The sequence below is a fragment of the Puma concolor genome, chromosome D4 (genome assembly GCF_028749965.1).
Source record: "Puma concolor isolate L17-30 chromosome D4, mPumCon1.1.hap2, whole genome shotgun sequence".
In the NCBI taxonomy this organism is placed as follows: Eukaryota; Metazoa; Chordata; class Mammalia; order Carnivora; family Felidae; genus Puma; species Puma concolor.
The window spans coordinates 66,994,044-67,009,718 of NC_141679.1; the positions used below are offsets into that span (position 1 = coordinate 66,994,044).

General features: G+C 45.6%; 2 protein-coding genes across 6 annotated transcripts in view; one reads left to right on the plus strand and one right to left on the minus strand.

The window, feature by feature from the left end:
* Positions 1–2,796, plus strand: part of LOC112851507 (protein NipSnap homolog 3A-like) — a 41,621-nt gene extending 38,825 nt beyond the window's left edge. Inside the window, exon 8 of the transcript XR_015242914.1 lies at positions 246–2,796. The gene's annotated coding sequence lies outside the window, so the exon portion shown is untranslated. The remainder of the gene's footprint in view (positions 1–245) is intronic.
* The window catches only part of ABCA1 (ATP binding cassette subfamily A member 1), a 323,564-nt gene that overhangs the window by 22,733 nt on the left and 285,156 nt on the right, over positions 1–15,675 (minus strand). For 3 of the 5 annotated variants that reach the window (XM_086683626.1, XM_086683625.1, XM_086683624.1), the window contains 13 exons: positions 15,512–15,654; positions 15,170–15,307; positions 13,921–14,141; positions 12,486–12,564; positions 11,456–11,658; positions 10,346–10,394; positions 10,044–10,157; positions 8,831–8,979; positions 7,260–7,384; positions 5,641–5,739; positions 2,894–3,083; positions 1,787–1,881; positions 445–477 (listed from right to left, as the gene is read on the minus strand). In XM_086683626.1, the coding sequence (XP_086539752.1) occupies positions 445–477; positions 1,787–1,881; positions 2,894–3,083; positions 5,641–5,739; positions 7,260–7,384; positions 8,831–8,979; positions 10,044–10,157; positions 10,346–10,394; positions 11,456–11,658; positions 12,486–12,564; positions 13,921–14,141; positions 15,170–15,307; positions 15,512–15,654 (1,638 nt within the window). Of the gene's footprint in view, positions 1–444; positions 478–1,786; positions 1,882–2,893; positions 3,084–5,640; positions 5,740–7,259; positions 7,385–8,830; positions 8,980–10,043; positions 10,158–10,345; positions 10,395–11,455; positions 11,659–12,485; positions 12,565–12,591; positions 12,665–13,920; positions 14,142–15,169; positions 15,308–15,511; positions 15,655–15,675 lie in introns of all 5 variants that reach the window. The other 2 variants (XM_025932617.2, XM_086683627.1) reach the window with 2 other exon arrangements.

Consider the following 15,675-nt stretch of genomic DNA (forward strand, 5'->3'; position numbering starts at 1 on the left):
AAATTGGCTTCAAGCATTGTTCCTTTCTTCCCTAGTGCTACCTGTTCCTTCAAAACCTACATAGATAAAGGAGTTCAAACACTGTGAAGATAAGTAACTTTGATGCCTCTTATTTCATCCAAGATCTTCTTGGTCTCATTCTAGAGGCCTGAAAAACTGTCCTGGAGTCCCTAGTACCCCTTGGGAATGTGTGAATAGCATAAGGTATTTCCTCACAACACTGTATTTCCCTGTTAAATCCCTAGAGACCTCTAAGAAACTGCTGAATATCCTCCAGGGGATCAGAGTGCCAAATCTTTCAAAGGCATCTGAAGTAGCAGCTGAGCACCAAGTAATCCCCACACCCCAGCCTCCTGGGATCTGGGATACCTGGATCAAAGTCATCCTTCTGAACTACTGGAGTCCAGAAAATATAAAAGCAAGCACAGGAAGAGATCAACTTACCTAAACTCATTCACCCAGATCTTGTTCTTTAAACTGCAGAAGCCAAAGAAAAAGAAACCAAAAATCAGTGTGAAGAAACATTGATCCTATTCCTGATGATACAAAAGAAGTTACTATCTACCTGAGGAAATAAACAGAGACAAAGAATCCGGTGATCAGGCTGGTGTTGGGGGGTGGTACCCACGGAAGGATGCCCCAGTCACTGTGTCTTTTTCTCCCCATCTTAAAACCATGTTATTTATATGAAAATCATGCTTTGGGTTAAACCAATTCAAAAGCTACCTTACAAAGATGTGACTGAACCAAAAGATGTTTTTAAATTCTTTTTAAGTAGGCTCTACACCCAAAGTGGGGTTCAAACTCATGACCTTGATATCAAGAGTCGAATGCTCTATACCACCTGAGCCAGATAGGCACCCTGAAACTTACTGAATTCAAGGTAATATGTTAACTATGGAGGACATGGAAAGGTTATGCCTCGTTCTTGGAAACTCGCAGTGATTATCATTCAAGCATACTCCAGCGCTGTCATTTAAAGTCACTGAGAATACCTAAGAGAGAGGCTCAACAAACCAAAAGGAAACCAGAATGAACATTTCCTGGGCATCAAGTACTCAATGCTGTGCAGTGATGCCCCAGAAACGTTCATGGCTCTTTCAAGGTTCCACAGCCAAGTCAGACCATTGAGTTGGCCCAGGGCTCACTTCATAGCACTACATATTACCAAAATTATCATGCATTCTATTCAGGAGAGGCCCTTTATATGTATCATGTCATTTCATCTGCACCATGGAATAGTAAGAGGACAGTTAAGGACAACTGATTGCTCCTGGTAAAACAGATAATAAGTAGAATTCAAATTTGAATCCAGTTTTTTTTTTGTTGACAAATAACCTGGTGCAAATTTAAGGTGTATAACAATTTGATCTGACGTACTATGTATTACATTATGATTACCATGGTGCTGTTAGCTAATACCTCCATCATGTCCTGTAACTATTTTCTTGTTTTTGTGGTAAGCACATTTTTAAGATCTAGTTGCTTCATAACTTGGAAGTATAGAATACAGTATTTTTAACTATAATCAACAGTGTGCATTTGATCTCAAGAACTTTTCTAATGCACAGCACTGTGATTATGCTGGGCAGCCCTAACATTGATGTTAACACTAAAAGTTCATAATACTTACCTTTTCTAGCTTAGGAAAATATCCTAAACTCCCAAAAGCCAACATCAGGCCAAAATTTGATGTCTTCAACCCCCCTTCCCCACACACTCAGCCTGCTATTTTTAGACCTATAATTCCCCTACCCAGGAAGGGCCAGGTTTAGTAAATAATGACCTTTTGGCTATGATCTGCACATAGGTCTTCACAAGATAATCCGAAATGTTTCTTCCCGTCAGGTTCTGAAGGATGTCTGCAGTGTTCTGTTTCCTCTGTCATCACAGAAAAACCAAGCACAAGTGTCTTTATGGACCACAATTGGAACAGAAACAAAAAATCAAAGACTACAGTGACACATGTCCCTCAAACATGGACCACAGTATGACCAGACCCCAGGCGCTGCCATCATCCAAACACCAAGGCCTAGTCCATTCTGCCCTCAGCATTGGCCATTCCCTTCTGCCAAGCTAACATGTTCCCAGGAAATTATTCTGAACTGCTAAACAATAGACAGTAGAATATGATTCTTTATAGTCACAAAGGTATTTAGGGGAGCAGTATCATTGACTCTATGCCCAGTGAATTCTCTTGTTCACTGGAGTTATACTGATGAATAGATCAGCTGTTATTTTAGGGAGAAGTAACCAGGATACCTTTAAGTTCTCACACCCATTTGAAATCGCTTGTCCTCACCCTGCAACCTAGATACTGATACAGCAGCAGAGGGAGATCACAAACAAGCCTCTTCCTGAAATCGTTCTCAGAAAAAAGGCTCAGGACTGCTCCCCACACTCACAGTCTCGGAGAATGTCAGAATTTTAAGACCCACAGAAGCTTCATGGGCCAGCCTCCCTAATTCCGAGGTGGGGAAACAGGTCCAGGCACTGAGAGGCCTGTCCCAGGTCACCAGCTCATCTGTGGCAGAACCGGGGATGAAGCCGGGCCTGTCATGCTATATGTTCTGTCAACACTACCTCAGCGGGAGAAGCCAGAGTGTGTCTTCCACAGCCCACTGATCCTGAGCGTTGGGTTCTGGTTTTAACTCGAACAGGTAAGTAAGCTAGGCTGACTTTTTCCAAACTAGAGAAACAAGCTAAGCTAAGTTAGAAACTTATGGACCAGCTTCTTCCCTTCAAAACTCACATGCTTGTTGTCCCCACAGAATTAAGATCAAGACTGAAAGACAACCCCCTGCATGACTGGTCATCCATTCCTTCTTCCTAACGGAAGTGCCCCAGCCCACCCCGCACTGCCATCTGCTCAGTCACACTGAGACTGACTCACTTGTGGAGGAGGCAGCCCCCCTGCCCCCAGGGGACACACAGGCAGCATCTTCTTGATTTTGTCGCTGCTACACTGGCAGGCAGGTGAGGGGTTTTCCATCGTCCAGTTGCCACTTTGGAAGAGTTTCGTGATGGTCTGGGGAACCGGGGCGGTGGTCCACTCCTCTTCCCCCACTGAGCAAGGCATGTCTCTGCAGAGGGAAGACATCAAAGGTAGCATCACCCGAGAGGGCCTGGCCTTTCCTGGTGCCTCAGGAGCACAGATCAATCAGTAACAACCACAAACATGCATCTATCCCCTCACCATTTGTGTGATCTCCCCACAGACCTGTGAGCCGCAAACTTCCTTTGCAGTTAAGGATGATGGAACACAAAGAGGCCTGAAATGCTCACCTACCAAACTCCAGTCAGTGCAATCCACCAGCATTTGGTCTCCTGCCCCTGTGTTCACTCAATGAATATTCACTGAGCATCTACGTGCCAGACACTGTTCGGCACATTTGAGAGTCTGGGGTGAACAAGACAAACTCTCTGCCTGCATGGAGCTTGCATTCCTGTGCAGGAATTTGGCAATAAACAAATGTCACCTAGCCAAAAATAAAGCAAAATAAGAGGGAAACGGGGGGAAACAGGGCTACTTCTCCCAAAGAGGGTGATACTTCTCCCAAGGCATACACGATTAGAAAGAGAAGCCAGGAAAAGATTTGGGGAGAAATAACACTATAAGCAAGGGCAATAGAAAGTGAGAAAATGAGCTTTCCATGTTTGAGGAACAGCAGGAAGGCAGTGTGGCTGGGGCGAGATGAGCTAGGAGGGAGAAAGTGGAAGAGGAGGGGTGGAGGGAGGCAGGTGCCAGATGATCAGGTCAGGGAAGGAGTCTGCATGTTATGCTCAATGTGCTGAAAATCTGGTGCAGAATGGAAAGATTCACTTTATGTCTTAAAATGAGTAGAGAATTGGGGTTGGGGAGGGATGGGGAGAGGGTGCTCAGTGCATGAAGAGCTAGGTTGTTTGCAAGCACCCTGGGTGACAAAAGATAAATCCTTTGTGCCTGACTTGAGCTCTGAATCCCTGTGGACCACCAACAAGATACTTGCCCTCTTGGGTCTTCTCCACTAGTAAAATAAAAGTACACAATGACATGTTGCAACAAGTCATTTCTAGTATCCTTCCTAGCTTCAAATTCTACAATTTAACGTGCAGCCACATTCTTATGTTATGCTTGAACGTACTAAAAATTTCAAAGGAACAGATTTGTGTATTGCTCTCTAGTTCTCTCTAAAGCACTGTGACTTGATGCAAAAGTCAGAGTAAGACACAGTACCTCCTGAAGCTCACACTCTAAAATCTTCACAAAATGATTGGCTGAGACAAAGCTCAATGCCACAGTCAATGTCACAAATTTCCCTCAGTTCTCCTCCTTTTGGTAAACCTAGAATGCGAATTCAGTAAAGGTTGCCAGAGTGGGGCCCCTTCCATTGCACCCCATCCCTAACACACATTCAGTGGTGCTCTGCTCCAAGGCTGTGCGTCCTCTGATGGCAGGGGCCCAACCTCTTTTGTCCCTGCAGGCTCCCTAAGCCCAGACCCAGCTCCTTCCATGGCTGCCACCTGTCTGTGAGTCCACAATGCTCACAGGCGTGTGTGGAATCCACCCAACTCTATTAGCATCTCATCTCATTCTCCTACCTCACCTATACAACTTGCAGGATTGTCCAAAGGACAAAGTCTTGTGACTTCAAATAGGATGTCTCCATGTCTTTTTCCATGTCCTTCTCCATCACAATCATCTTGTTCTTTAGGATGACATTGGCTGCTAGGGCTTACCACCCACTAAGCATTAAATTCCAGCACATGTTTAGTAAATATCTAATAGTAAGAACTAGCAAGTACATGGTAACTCTCCATCTAGAAATCTGCTCTGAAACCTTGTATGCCTGAGCACCGTGCTCACTGGTCGCTTGCAAGGTCAGTACCTTGCCTTTAAAGCCGGGAACTCAAATTAGCTTTTCTCCAATCTTCATATTCCCACACTCTCCATAATTCCTCAGAGTCTGTGATGTAACTGCCTGAATCTCATTCGACCTCAGCCTGGAACTTCAAACCTGCCTGGGCCGTAGTTTGGCTCCCTTGGAAACTCAACTCTCTTCAAGGTCTTTATGCACAAAGACTTCCACACACATCTTCCCTCATACCCACTTAGACACACATGGGTGTTTCACTGCATTTATTCATACACTATTTCCTTAAAATGGATTTCGAAGGAAAGCACAAAAATATGCAACTCTAAAAGAAGAACGTGTCCATTTTTGTACACAATAATATAACATCTTTTCAGGTTGGCAAAGTGAAGAAACTGATAAGCAAAACTAAAAATTATATATAATGGCAGCCTATCTCTGCTTTTAGGTACAGGAGCTGGTAGAAAGGAAGAAGGGAAAGGCATTTTATCAGTATGAAGTGCTATTTAAATTAAATATTAATCCATAAAGCAGTAAATAAACGTCTGCAGTGATTTACTTTGTGGGATGTTAGAAAACTCTCCTAGTCTGCTATGTTTATTTACAGATGGTCTGGTTAGATATCTCTGAGCCTTTTAAAAATAAAAAATAGTTCGAAAGACAGATGACACTAGACACAATGTGGCATCTATCACAGCTGATAAGGGCAATATATTAGACATCAAACCAGGTGACAAGCCTAAGAAGACCCAGCTGTGGAGAGTCTCATAGTTCAAGTGGCACTCACGGGATTGGGTTTCCTTCCATACAGCGGGTCCCGAAGCCAGGGTTTCTGGTGAGGGCATTCAAGAGTTCCTGGGTGCCCATGTCCTCAGGAGCATCATTACTGTGGGTACATGACAGGCAGCCAGCTTAGCAATACATTAAAACCAGGAATTGGAAGGTAGAATTGGTTTTCTAAATTAGACATTTCACTAGCCACTTCCTGTATGCCAAGCTCTTAAAACAGAAATGAATCAATGCAGAACCTACCCCAAAGGAGCTCTGACACGGACTAAATATTTTTCAATTTTTTTTAAATGTTTATTTATTTTTTGAGAGAGAGAGAGAGAGAGAGAGAGAGAGAGAGAGACAGAGTGTGAGTGGAGGAGGGGCAGAGAGAGGGAGACACAGAAGCCAAAGCAGGTTCCAGGCTCTGAGCTGTCAGCACAGAGCCTGATGCGGGGCTTGAACTCACAAGCTGTGAGATCACGACCTAAGCCGAAGTCAGCTGCTTAACTGACTGAGCCACCCAGGTGCCCCCAAGACATGGACTGAATATTTAAGATCAAGGTAACATACAGCCCTCTGAAGCAGAGCTTGTGTTAGTTCTATGTATGGAGTTTTTCGTGTGTGTGTGTGTGTGTGTGTGTGTGTGTGTGTGTGTGTGTATGAACACATGTATACATACATGCACATTTACATATGGATTTCTTTAATGCAAAGAAATTCATTAAGGATCAGTTTTTCAAAAAATACTTTCACAGTTAGCCATGAAACCTGAACTCAACAGGCAAGAAACACAGGGTAAGAGGAGGAGGAACGGTTTCACCTATTCATGGATTTTTTTGTTTCCTTTGTTTGGTCTACAAATAGTGTAAGACCGAAGAAAACTTCTGCTTAGGGAAATAGAGAAATTTCTTTGTACTTTTCTTTGAAGCACTGGATTGTTCCAGAGTAGCTGGCATTTGTGTCTAAAGAACACACACTAGGGGCATCTGGGTGGCTCAGCTAGTTAATCATCTGACTTTGGCTCAGGTCATGATCTTGCAGTTCATGAGTTAGAGCCCCACGTTGGGCTCTGTGCTGAAAAGCTCAGAGCCTGGCACCTGCTTCAGATTCTGTGTCTGTCTCTCTCTCTGCTCCTCTGCCACTCATACTCTGTCTCTGCGTCTCTCACAAATAAATAAACATTAAAGGCACACACTAGTTACTACCTGTAACTTAATGAGCACATTAACTGTACTGTGCACAAACAAGAACGTGGGGGTGTAATGCTGTGACAGTGTATGGAAGCCCTGTGATCAAACAACAAAGTTCAAACATAGCTTTGAAACGCCAAGTACCCGACAGCTTCATCACAGATGTATTCCAAGGGAAGATTATTTACATAAAGCATATAGGACTGTTCCTGATGACAGCAGTATAAAAGGAAACAAGCTCCAAAGTGGGAACAGAGAACTGGTCTATTATTTGAGGTTCGATTTGCTGCTGTTCTTTGCATCCAATATTAGTTTGTGCAGGGGCTTTGGGACACCTGATAAAATCCACATTCTTGAGTCCACCTCCCCTTGGCCCTCAGCACAGTAAACACCTGGGTCTGTCTGGGCTCTCTTCTGTCCCTGGGCGCAGAAGGCAAGCACATACCTGACAAATGTGTACTGTTCGTTGTACATCCAGGGCTGAAGCTCCAGGCTGGGGTACTTGCCAAAGGGTGGCACGATCAAGCTGAACACCAGGGCAATGCAGACAAACACAGCTGGCAGGACAATCTATAACCAGGGGGTAGAGGGGAAAGGAAATTGCAAAACAAGGGCAAGTGTTAGAAAGAAGGGCACAGGGCAAGCCCCTAAGAGTCCAGCTAGCTTCCCAAACCAGCCAACATGCAAATGAGCAGTACAGGGCCCATAGCAGAGCTCTACCAAGGCACTCATGGCAGGTTAGAAGCAGCAGATCCTGAGAACTAAACCTCTTCCCTCCAGGCATTTCTGGAAGCTGGCAGCACAAGGCCAGAGGCTATGGCCACCTGGCAGAAGCCCCAAGCTAAAAACTTCAGAGGAAACAGTAGTCATATGTCAGGGTGACTCAGAACATAGGGTCCTGTCCTCTGCCCTCTGAAGACCAAAGACCACACTGGACCAGGAGCCCAGCTCAGCTCTGAGAAAGGCTGAGAGAAAAGCCCTGGACCAGGAGTCCGAAGACCTGAAACCTGGTTCTGTCTCTACTCTTAGCGTATCCATGTGAAGTCACTTCCCACTGTGGCCTCATGTGCTCACTTGTAATCTGCGGACCAAGACTAAATGACCCAGTAAGATCCCACTCTGAAAGGGAAAAAGCAGCCACTGTCACCATATAATGGCCTCAAAATGCGTCAAGACCTAAATCCTTCTTTATGGGAAAATACATGACAATGATCTAGTTATTGTTACAGCCCTAAGTAGTAGTATCATCATCACCAATCAACGAACAAGGTAGTTGAACCCAGAGAGACTAAGTAACGTGCCCAAGGTCACACAGCCAGTAAGTCACAGAACCAGAATTCAAATCCAGGTCTGTATCTCCAAACTCATACTCTCCTGCATTATCCACATAGTCTATAGGGAAGATCTCTTGATTTTATACTTCTTGATTTTATAGAGTGGGGTAATTTCATCCTTTCCGAGCAAGTGACTTAGCAAGCCAACACTCACATGCAGACAATAGTGTAGTGAGTCTTCTCAGTCTGTTTGCCCATTTTTTTTCTTTCCTCTGTGGCTACCTTGTTGTCAATTTGCAGTTTTTAGAGAAAAATCACATTTCCAAGAAATGTATATATCAAGTGCATCTGGACGTATCATTTCTCAGGTTATGAAAACTGAATGTGCCCAGCAATTTTTCTGAACTCTGCCTCTCTCCCACAATCCTTTACAGTAAAACTCACAGACACATATACATAGCACCACTCCATGTCAGGCCCCATTCTAAGCAGTTACTCATTTTAATCCTCATAACAGCCCTGTGTTGCAAGTATGTTATCTTCATTCTAAAGAGGACTAGATGGAGGCAGAGAAGAAACTTGCCCGCAGACGCATGAATGCCAAGAAGCAGTACTGGGACTGAAATAGTGTCTGGCCCCAGCATCCATCTTCTAACCATGACCCTCTCCTGCCTCCACTGGTCAGGGAGCCAGCAGCCCACCCATGAAGCCAGAGTCCCAGGCCTGGAACGGCTCTTGTTACCTGAGCAAAGAATCCCTTCCGACTCCGTCTGGCAATCAGCAGCCTCTTCCACAGAAGGGCCACAAACTGCTGCTGTGTGAGTTTCCAGCCCTTCACCTGGTAGGAGCCTTTGCCGTCCATCCCGCTGAGCAGGTCTGTCTCTCTGGATTCTATAAGAAGCCAACACCGAAGGTCACCTGTTATCTTAGGCAGTTTTGACATCACCATGCTCCTCCCTCCAACATCCTCAGCAACCATCTGGGAGGCTTGTGTTTGAAAGCACAAGTGTCTCAAAAGTAAAGGGCTTTCAGGACAAATCTGTGTCTGAGGAAAAGTTAGGACTCCAAATGTCCAACAGTAACAGCTTGTGCCTTCTAGTTCTTGTCTGAGGAGTACAGAAAATGAAGGTACCTTGAGACAATGCAAAATACGTGTTCACATGTAAACTGTTTTACATACAGTCATTCAGATGAACCAAGTCATCCTCACTTTCTCATAGAATATTCTATGCAGCCATGCATTTAGGCTGACATAATTGAGAACACACGATGCTGATCTGTCTCCCATCCATTATGTTTTTGGTAAAAGGTAGACACATTCAAATGATCTAAGTACTGACAATGCATAAAGTCAAGGAGAACATGAGGGCCACACACATGTGAGCAGGACTGAGACAGCCAGAAAGGTTTCTGCTCTGAACAACTGTATCAAAATCCAGGTCTTACATTAATGATTCCTAACTGAGGTGCTTTAACATCTTAACAGTATTTGTTTGACTTCTTGCCTCCCCTTCGCCATCCCAGTCAAACACACAGGGACACACTCATCCAGAATATCTAAGTCTAAGGTGCAATTAACTCTTAAAGCTGACTTATTAGAGATCCTTCAACCATTCAAACAATACTTATTTAACAATTAAACACCTAATGTATGCAAGAAGCCGGGTCTCCACAGAAAATAAATGAATTCAGAGGACTGAGGCAGCATCCTTTTATATTTGTCTTGAGAAAAAGAGCCCAACTAAATGAAGAAAGCAATGAGGATAGGTTCTTTCAGGACTGATGGGTTGCCCAATGCTAGAAAAGGGAACGTGGCTTTTCTCATCTTCCCCCTTCCCTTTGGACCCTGTATGCATCTATCATCCTGAGCTTAAAGCCATCGAAAGGAAACGTTGGAGTACACAAGACAGAAATTCGCTTTCTAACAACAGGATACAAATCTTGCCCAAACAGACCTGGGTCTACATCAGAATCATTAGGATCAATGACATCATCTTCAGTGAATGGGCGAAGACAGCTTTGCTTGTCCCCAAAGGCCCGTCTGTTTCGTCTTGCTGGCAAGGTGCCATCTGAAGGCAAAATGAAGAGATTCCACATTTTATTTTTAACAAAACTAACCCTCCTCATCTGTCACGATGTATACACTGAAAATAAGAATGTGATAAAGCAAGTCAAAGGGAAAGGCACAGTACTGGTGAGCCAAGACAGCCTGCCGAGGGTGCTGCCCAGAGTGCATACAGCTCCCCCAGAGGGTTACCTGAAGTCTCAGCATCCACCCCACTCTCTTCAGCCACTTTGAGAAATATCTGAAAAACAGAGGTGAGAATATTCTCAACACCATTTTATGAGAGCAACCATCACCCCCACAATTATTACATTATTGAGTGGCTTATTAGCCCCTAAAGACAAAAAGTAAAAGCTTCCTTTAATAATAATACTTTCTCAGTCACTTGGGAGTGAAGGCATTTTTAACTGAAGAGCATTTCCTCAGTAGTCAGAACTATCAATCCAAACAATCCTTTTTAAATTAAAGGCATGACATTACAACACAACAGCAGAAGAAATTCATTCTGCATCTACAGGGAGCCCATCAGGTGGCCTCTTCCATGTCTATGGCTCCAAATCTCTGAGTAAGCTAGCACCATGATAAGTCATGCAAGACAGAACGACCAAAAGATGATGGGTTCCCTATCACTAGAAATATTAAGTCAGGGATTCAAGTATCAGAAGAGAATGTGAACTAGCCAACGATTTCTAAATGCTGAACTATAGACCACAGCCTGGGAAGCATGCAATAATTCTGACTCAAAGACTCTGGCTCTGAGGCATGGAATTTTATTGTCAATAATATCCTCAGATGATTTTTGGTGCATGGCCAAGCTTGAGGACCACTGGGCCAGAAAAATGTTGTATCCCTCCGTGTCTATGATGTTCTGTCTCTAAAGGGAGGCGCTGCTACATGGTAAAAAGTATGGGCTTTGCAGCCCACACTCAATCAACCCCGATGCTCAGGTCAGCGTCCCCAAGTGCCCATTTTTTCACTTATGAGGATTAAATTAAGTTACAATTATTTAAAAAAAGAATGCACCCAGTTCAGCACCAGGCACACAGAGATTCTCCACAAATGTTGGCTATTTATATGCATGGCTATGACACAGCCACATCAGGGAGCAATCCTAATAAAGCTCTCCTGTTATCTCACACCACAAATTTAAAAGTTAACTGTGGCCAACAATAGCTCAATATCAATGGCCCAAAGGAGCAATAACCTGCTTCATGGTAATCCTATTCCCCTGGGGAAAGGCAGGCTGCCTGTCCGGCCTTGGGACCGTGGGCTCCACTCTACTCTGACAGTCACTTAACTTACTTCTTCCAGCGTAGTCTCTGAGATGCCATAACTAGAGATGCCCAGGTCTGAGAGCCGGTCATCAATCTCATGGAAGAGTTCCACAAAGGCCCCCTCTTTTGCAGCTTCATAGGGCAGCACATAAGTCAGCTCATGCCCAATGTCTTCCACTAGCCGGGCCTCAGCCACATGCTTCCTGATGAGGTTGGAGATAGCGGATACATCTATAGGGACCAAAGCACAGTGACAGCTCAGCTGGCTCAGAGGCCTCCCCATGCCTACTCCTCAGAAGCTAGCTGCCCACACAGGATACCTGTCCCAGATACTGAAGTCAGTCCACATGTTCATCTCTGGCCTGAGAGTTTCTGGGAGTGAGGACTGGGTCTTATTCACCCTTTTATCACCAAAGCCAGGCACACTGTAGGTTCTCAGTACATTATGGGTGGGTGGAAGGATGGAAGGGCGGATGGGTGGGCGTGCAGAAGACTTTCTGAGGTTAAAAGCTTTGTGTCTGTTGCCTCAACTCTAGGATTCTTCAATGGAAAACTTGAGTAGAGGTAAAGGATCCTTCACCCTTCCCTAACCTTCTAAAGGAGGCTCCTTCATTTACCTCAATAAAGGGGCTAATCAAACAGTTCATGGAAGGAGACACCTTCCTGGAAAAAGCCAGTTGTTAGGACTGGGCATAGACAGACACAGTAAAGCCTTCTGCTCCATATGTGTTACTGGTGACGCTGGCCTCCTATATGTACCTCCTAAGGAAGACACAGCAGGCTACTCTCCATCTTCTGAGTTTTTGCTCTCCTTCACTACTGAGCTCCAATCTCTCCCCATAGTGTGATCCTCAGCAACTCATCCCTGGTTTCCAGGGTCCAGCCAGATCCATTCCCCAGGGGGCCAACCCCCCGACCCCCAATCATGTCAGCTTCTTGGGGACACTGCCCTGCCAGCTCCCAGGCCGAGCCCCAGGCTCCCCAGCAAGCATTAAGCCAATCTGCCACCAAGCTGCACCCTTCTCCCACAGCCACCCGGCCCCAGCCCAGCAGCAAACCTTGAGTCAGCGCCACCAGCCTCTGCACCTCTCCTCCTCTGCCTCCACTCTGCCCAGCTGGGGGAAGCTCAGGCACCACCTGAATAAGAAACCCCAGAATCCTTACCGATGGTCAGCGTGTCACTTTCATGGTCGCTGCCCAGGCCAGCATCAGAACTGCTCTGAGAAACACTGTCCTCCTGATGGCAAAGAAGGAGGTGAGAATGGGTCAGGGACCGAGCAAGGTACAGCCACCAGCACCTTCGCCAGGGAGGGCTTCCATGAGGCTCTATTGTGTGTGAACTGGAAAGGCTTCTCCTAGGAAGCAACGAACAGGGCAGCCATGGCTTCTGAAGCCACTGTCTGACATGCATGTGCTGTGTGGATGGGAGGTCAAGAAGCAGAGCTGTCCATGGGACCGTGGCCTGCCAATGAATGCTGTAGCCAGGCATTTACTGACCTTTGTAGACATGGGATTCACCTGGCTAATTGGTCCAGTGCTTCTCCGGCTTTAATCTGTGTTTAGTCACCTGGGGATCTTGTTAAAATGCAGATTCTGATTTAGTGGGTCAGAGTTGGGCCCACATTTCTGCATTTCTAACAAGCTCCCAGGTAATCCCAATGCTGCTAGTCCTCAGACCACACTTTGAGTAACCAGGCACTAGTTAAAAGGTAAATAAGCAGACAGGAGTTGAAGATTAGGATGTAAATGTTTTAGGTGCCACTGGTTCCAACACATAAATCAAATCAATCTCAGGCATAGACTGAAGAACAGAGGAAAAAACATACCTGGTTATTGGGTTCTGGTGCCACCTCTGTTATTTACCTGCTGGATGACCTTGAATAAACTCCACAATCCCTACAAGCCTCGCTTAACCTAACCTGGGGTGATAATCACAATACCTTCCCTCCCAAAGTTGCTCTGTACTTTGAGATGATAGAAGTTTAAAAAAAAAAAAGTTTGTAAGATAACAAGGCTACAAAGAATTAACTATTATCATTATATTCTTTTATGCCCAAAATCTGCTAGGGTGAGTGTCAGGCATGAAATCAGTGCTCAATAAATATTTGCTGTTTTGTAAGTTAAAAGTGAAGGTCAATGAGATCTAGAGGTAATAAGCAGCAACAGCAGGACTTTCTGGAAATAGGGTTCCTCACTCTCAGCAAGTCTTTTTCCTTCGATATAATAAAGCCCTCTAAGGACCTTCTTTATCACTCACTGTGCCTCCATAGGAAACAGGAAGTGGGATTCAACCAAGTTCGGACCGCAGGAACACAAGCCCCCTGAGCTTTCCACATACAAAGTATGATGTGATTTCAAAGGGACCATAGCATAGGGCGATGGTGACCCCCACGCGGCAGAGTGGGGTGGAACTGAACAAGCCACTCACAGCCGACCAGCCCTGAATACACTCCCTGGACCCAGTACAAGCCCAGCACTGAAAATGCAACTCACCTTCTTCAGGTATGACACAGTGCTACTGCTATTTCTGCAGGAACTGAGGGAGGATTCCACATCTTTCTTGACCAGGGTCAGGTAGTAGCCTGTTCCCAGCTGGTTCTTGAGAAACAGGGAGGAGCCCACACAGCACAGCTTCCCATGGGAAATGATGGCAATCCTGTCCCCCAGGATGTCTGCTTCATCCATGTGGTGTGTGGAAAGAATAATGGTCCGGCCTGCCAAACACAAACACAAGGACGTGGGACTAGTGACGCCTGTTGGTTCTCACTGACTGAAGCAGCTGGAACTGCAGAAATCTTAGCAGCGGTAACCAAGGCAGAAGGACCTGGAAGCCTGGGTGGCCATGACCCCGAAGATGGAACAGTCAACCTCACAGATTCTGCATCCTCACAGGACAAAGAACGTAACATTCATTTGGGAAAGTGCTACATGTCAGGCAGCGTGAGAGGGATCTGCATGCATTCTCAAGTAACTTAATCCTCTATGAAGCAGGCACTGCTGTTATGATAGGTAAAGAAACTAAGACAAGTTAAACGACTTTTCCAAGTTCTCAGGGCCAGCTAGAGCTGGCCCCAAAGTCCATGATCCTCATTTGCTCATCTACTTTTTCAACCCATACATATATGGCACCATGCTGGGAACAGAGATGAACAAAGACACAGCCTCCGTTCTCAGCAGTCTCAACCTACAGGGGAACATAGTTAACATAGACACATCTGAGTTCTATGCTAGAGGTAGCTCTAGCGACCACGCCCGTTATCCCCATTACTTTTCTTTCTGGCCCCTAGATCAGGAAGCCTAAATGTTAAGTGTCTTGTAAACCAGGACTTCCACATACATACCATGGGTGAGCACAGAGCTTTAAGAAAAGAAGTCTGAGGGGCGCTTGGTAGCTCAGTCGGTTAAGCATCCAATTTCGGCTCAGGTCATGATCTCACAGTTCACGAGTTCGAGCCCTACATTGGGCTCTGGGCTCACAGCTCAGAGCCTGGAGCCTGCTCTGGACTCTGTGTCTCCCTCTCTCTCTGCCCCACCCCTGCTCACTCTCTCTCTCTCTCTCTCTCTCTCAAAAATAAACACTGAAAAAAATTTTTAAAAGAAAAGAAGTCTGACATTTTCCTTGAGAAGCAATTCTGTTGCTCTAGCAACAACAGCCATGAGACACAGCCCCAGCCATACTTCTCAAGAGTTTCTCCATCCCTCCCTCCCAGTCCATAACTCAAAATAAATACACATCAGCTACCTTGTCGATATTTCAGCAGTAGCTCCCATATTCCCCTGCGGGAGTAAGGGTCCACGCCAGCTGTGGGCTCATCCAGAATGACAACCTTGGATCCCCCAACAAAGGCCAAAGCCACAGACAGCTTTCTCTTCATTCCACCTAAGAGACAGAGAGAGAGATATGTTCCAGAACTAGCCCCAGACAGCAAAGGCAGAGGTATTGAGGGACAAATGAAGGCACCTACTTGGGGACAAGCCAGGGACCCATTTATGACCTACTCACCACCCCTATGGGGACACTGGGGCAGCTGTTGTTTCCCTGGTGTGTGCATGTGGGGGAGGTTGTTGGAGGAGGGGAAATCACCTGAGAGCTGACTCGTTTTGCTTTTCAGTTTACTGGGAGGCAAACCAACATCCAGGGCCATTTGCTCCATCTCTGCTTTCACATGCTTCTCTGAGAGTCCCTTTAGACGTGCATAGAACCAGATGTGTTCTTCCACAGTCAGCCTGGGGACAGAGGGCAGGTCA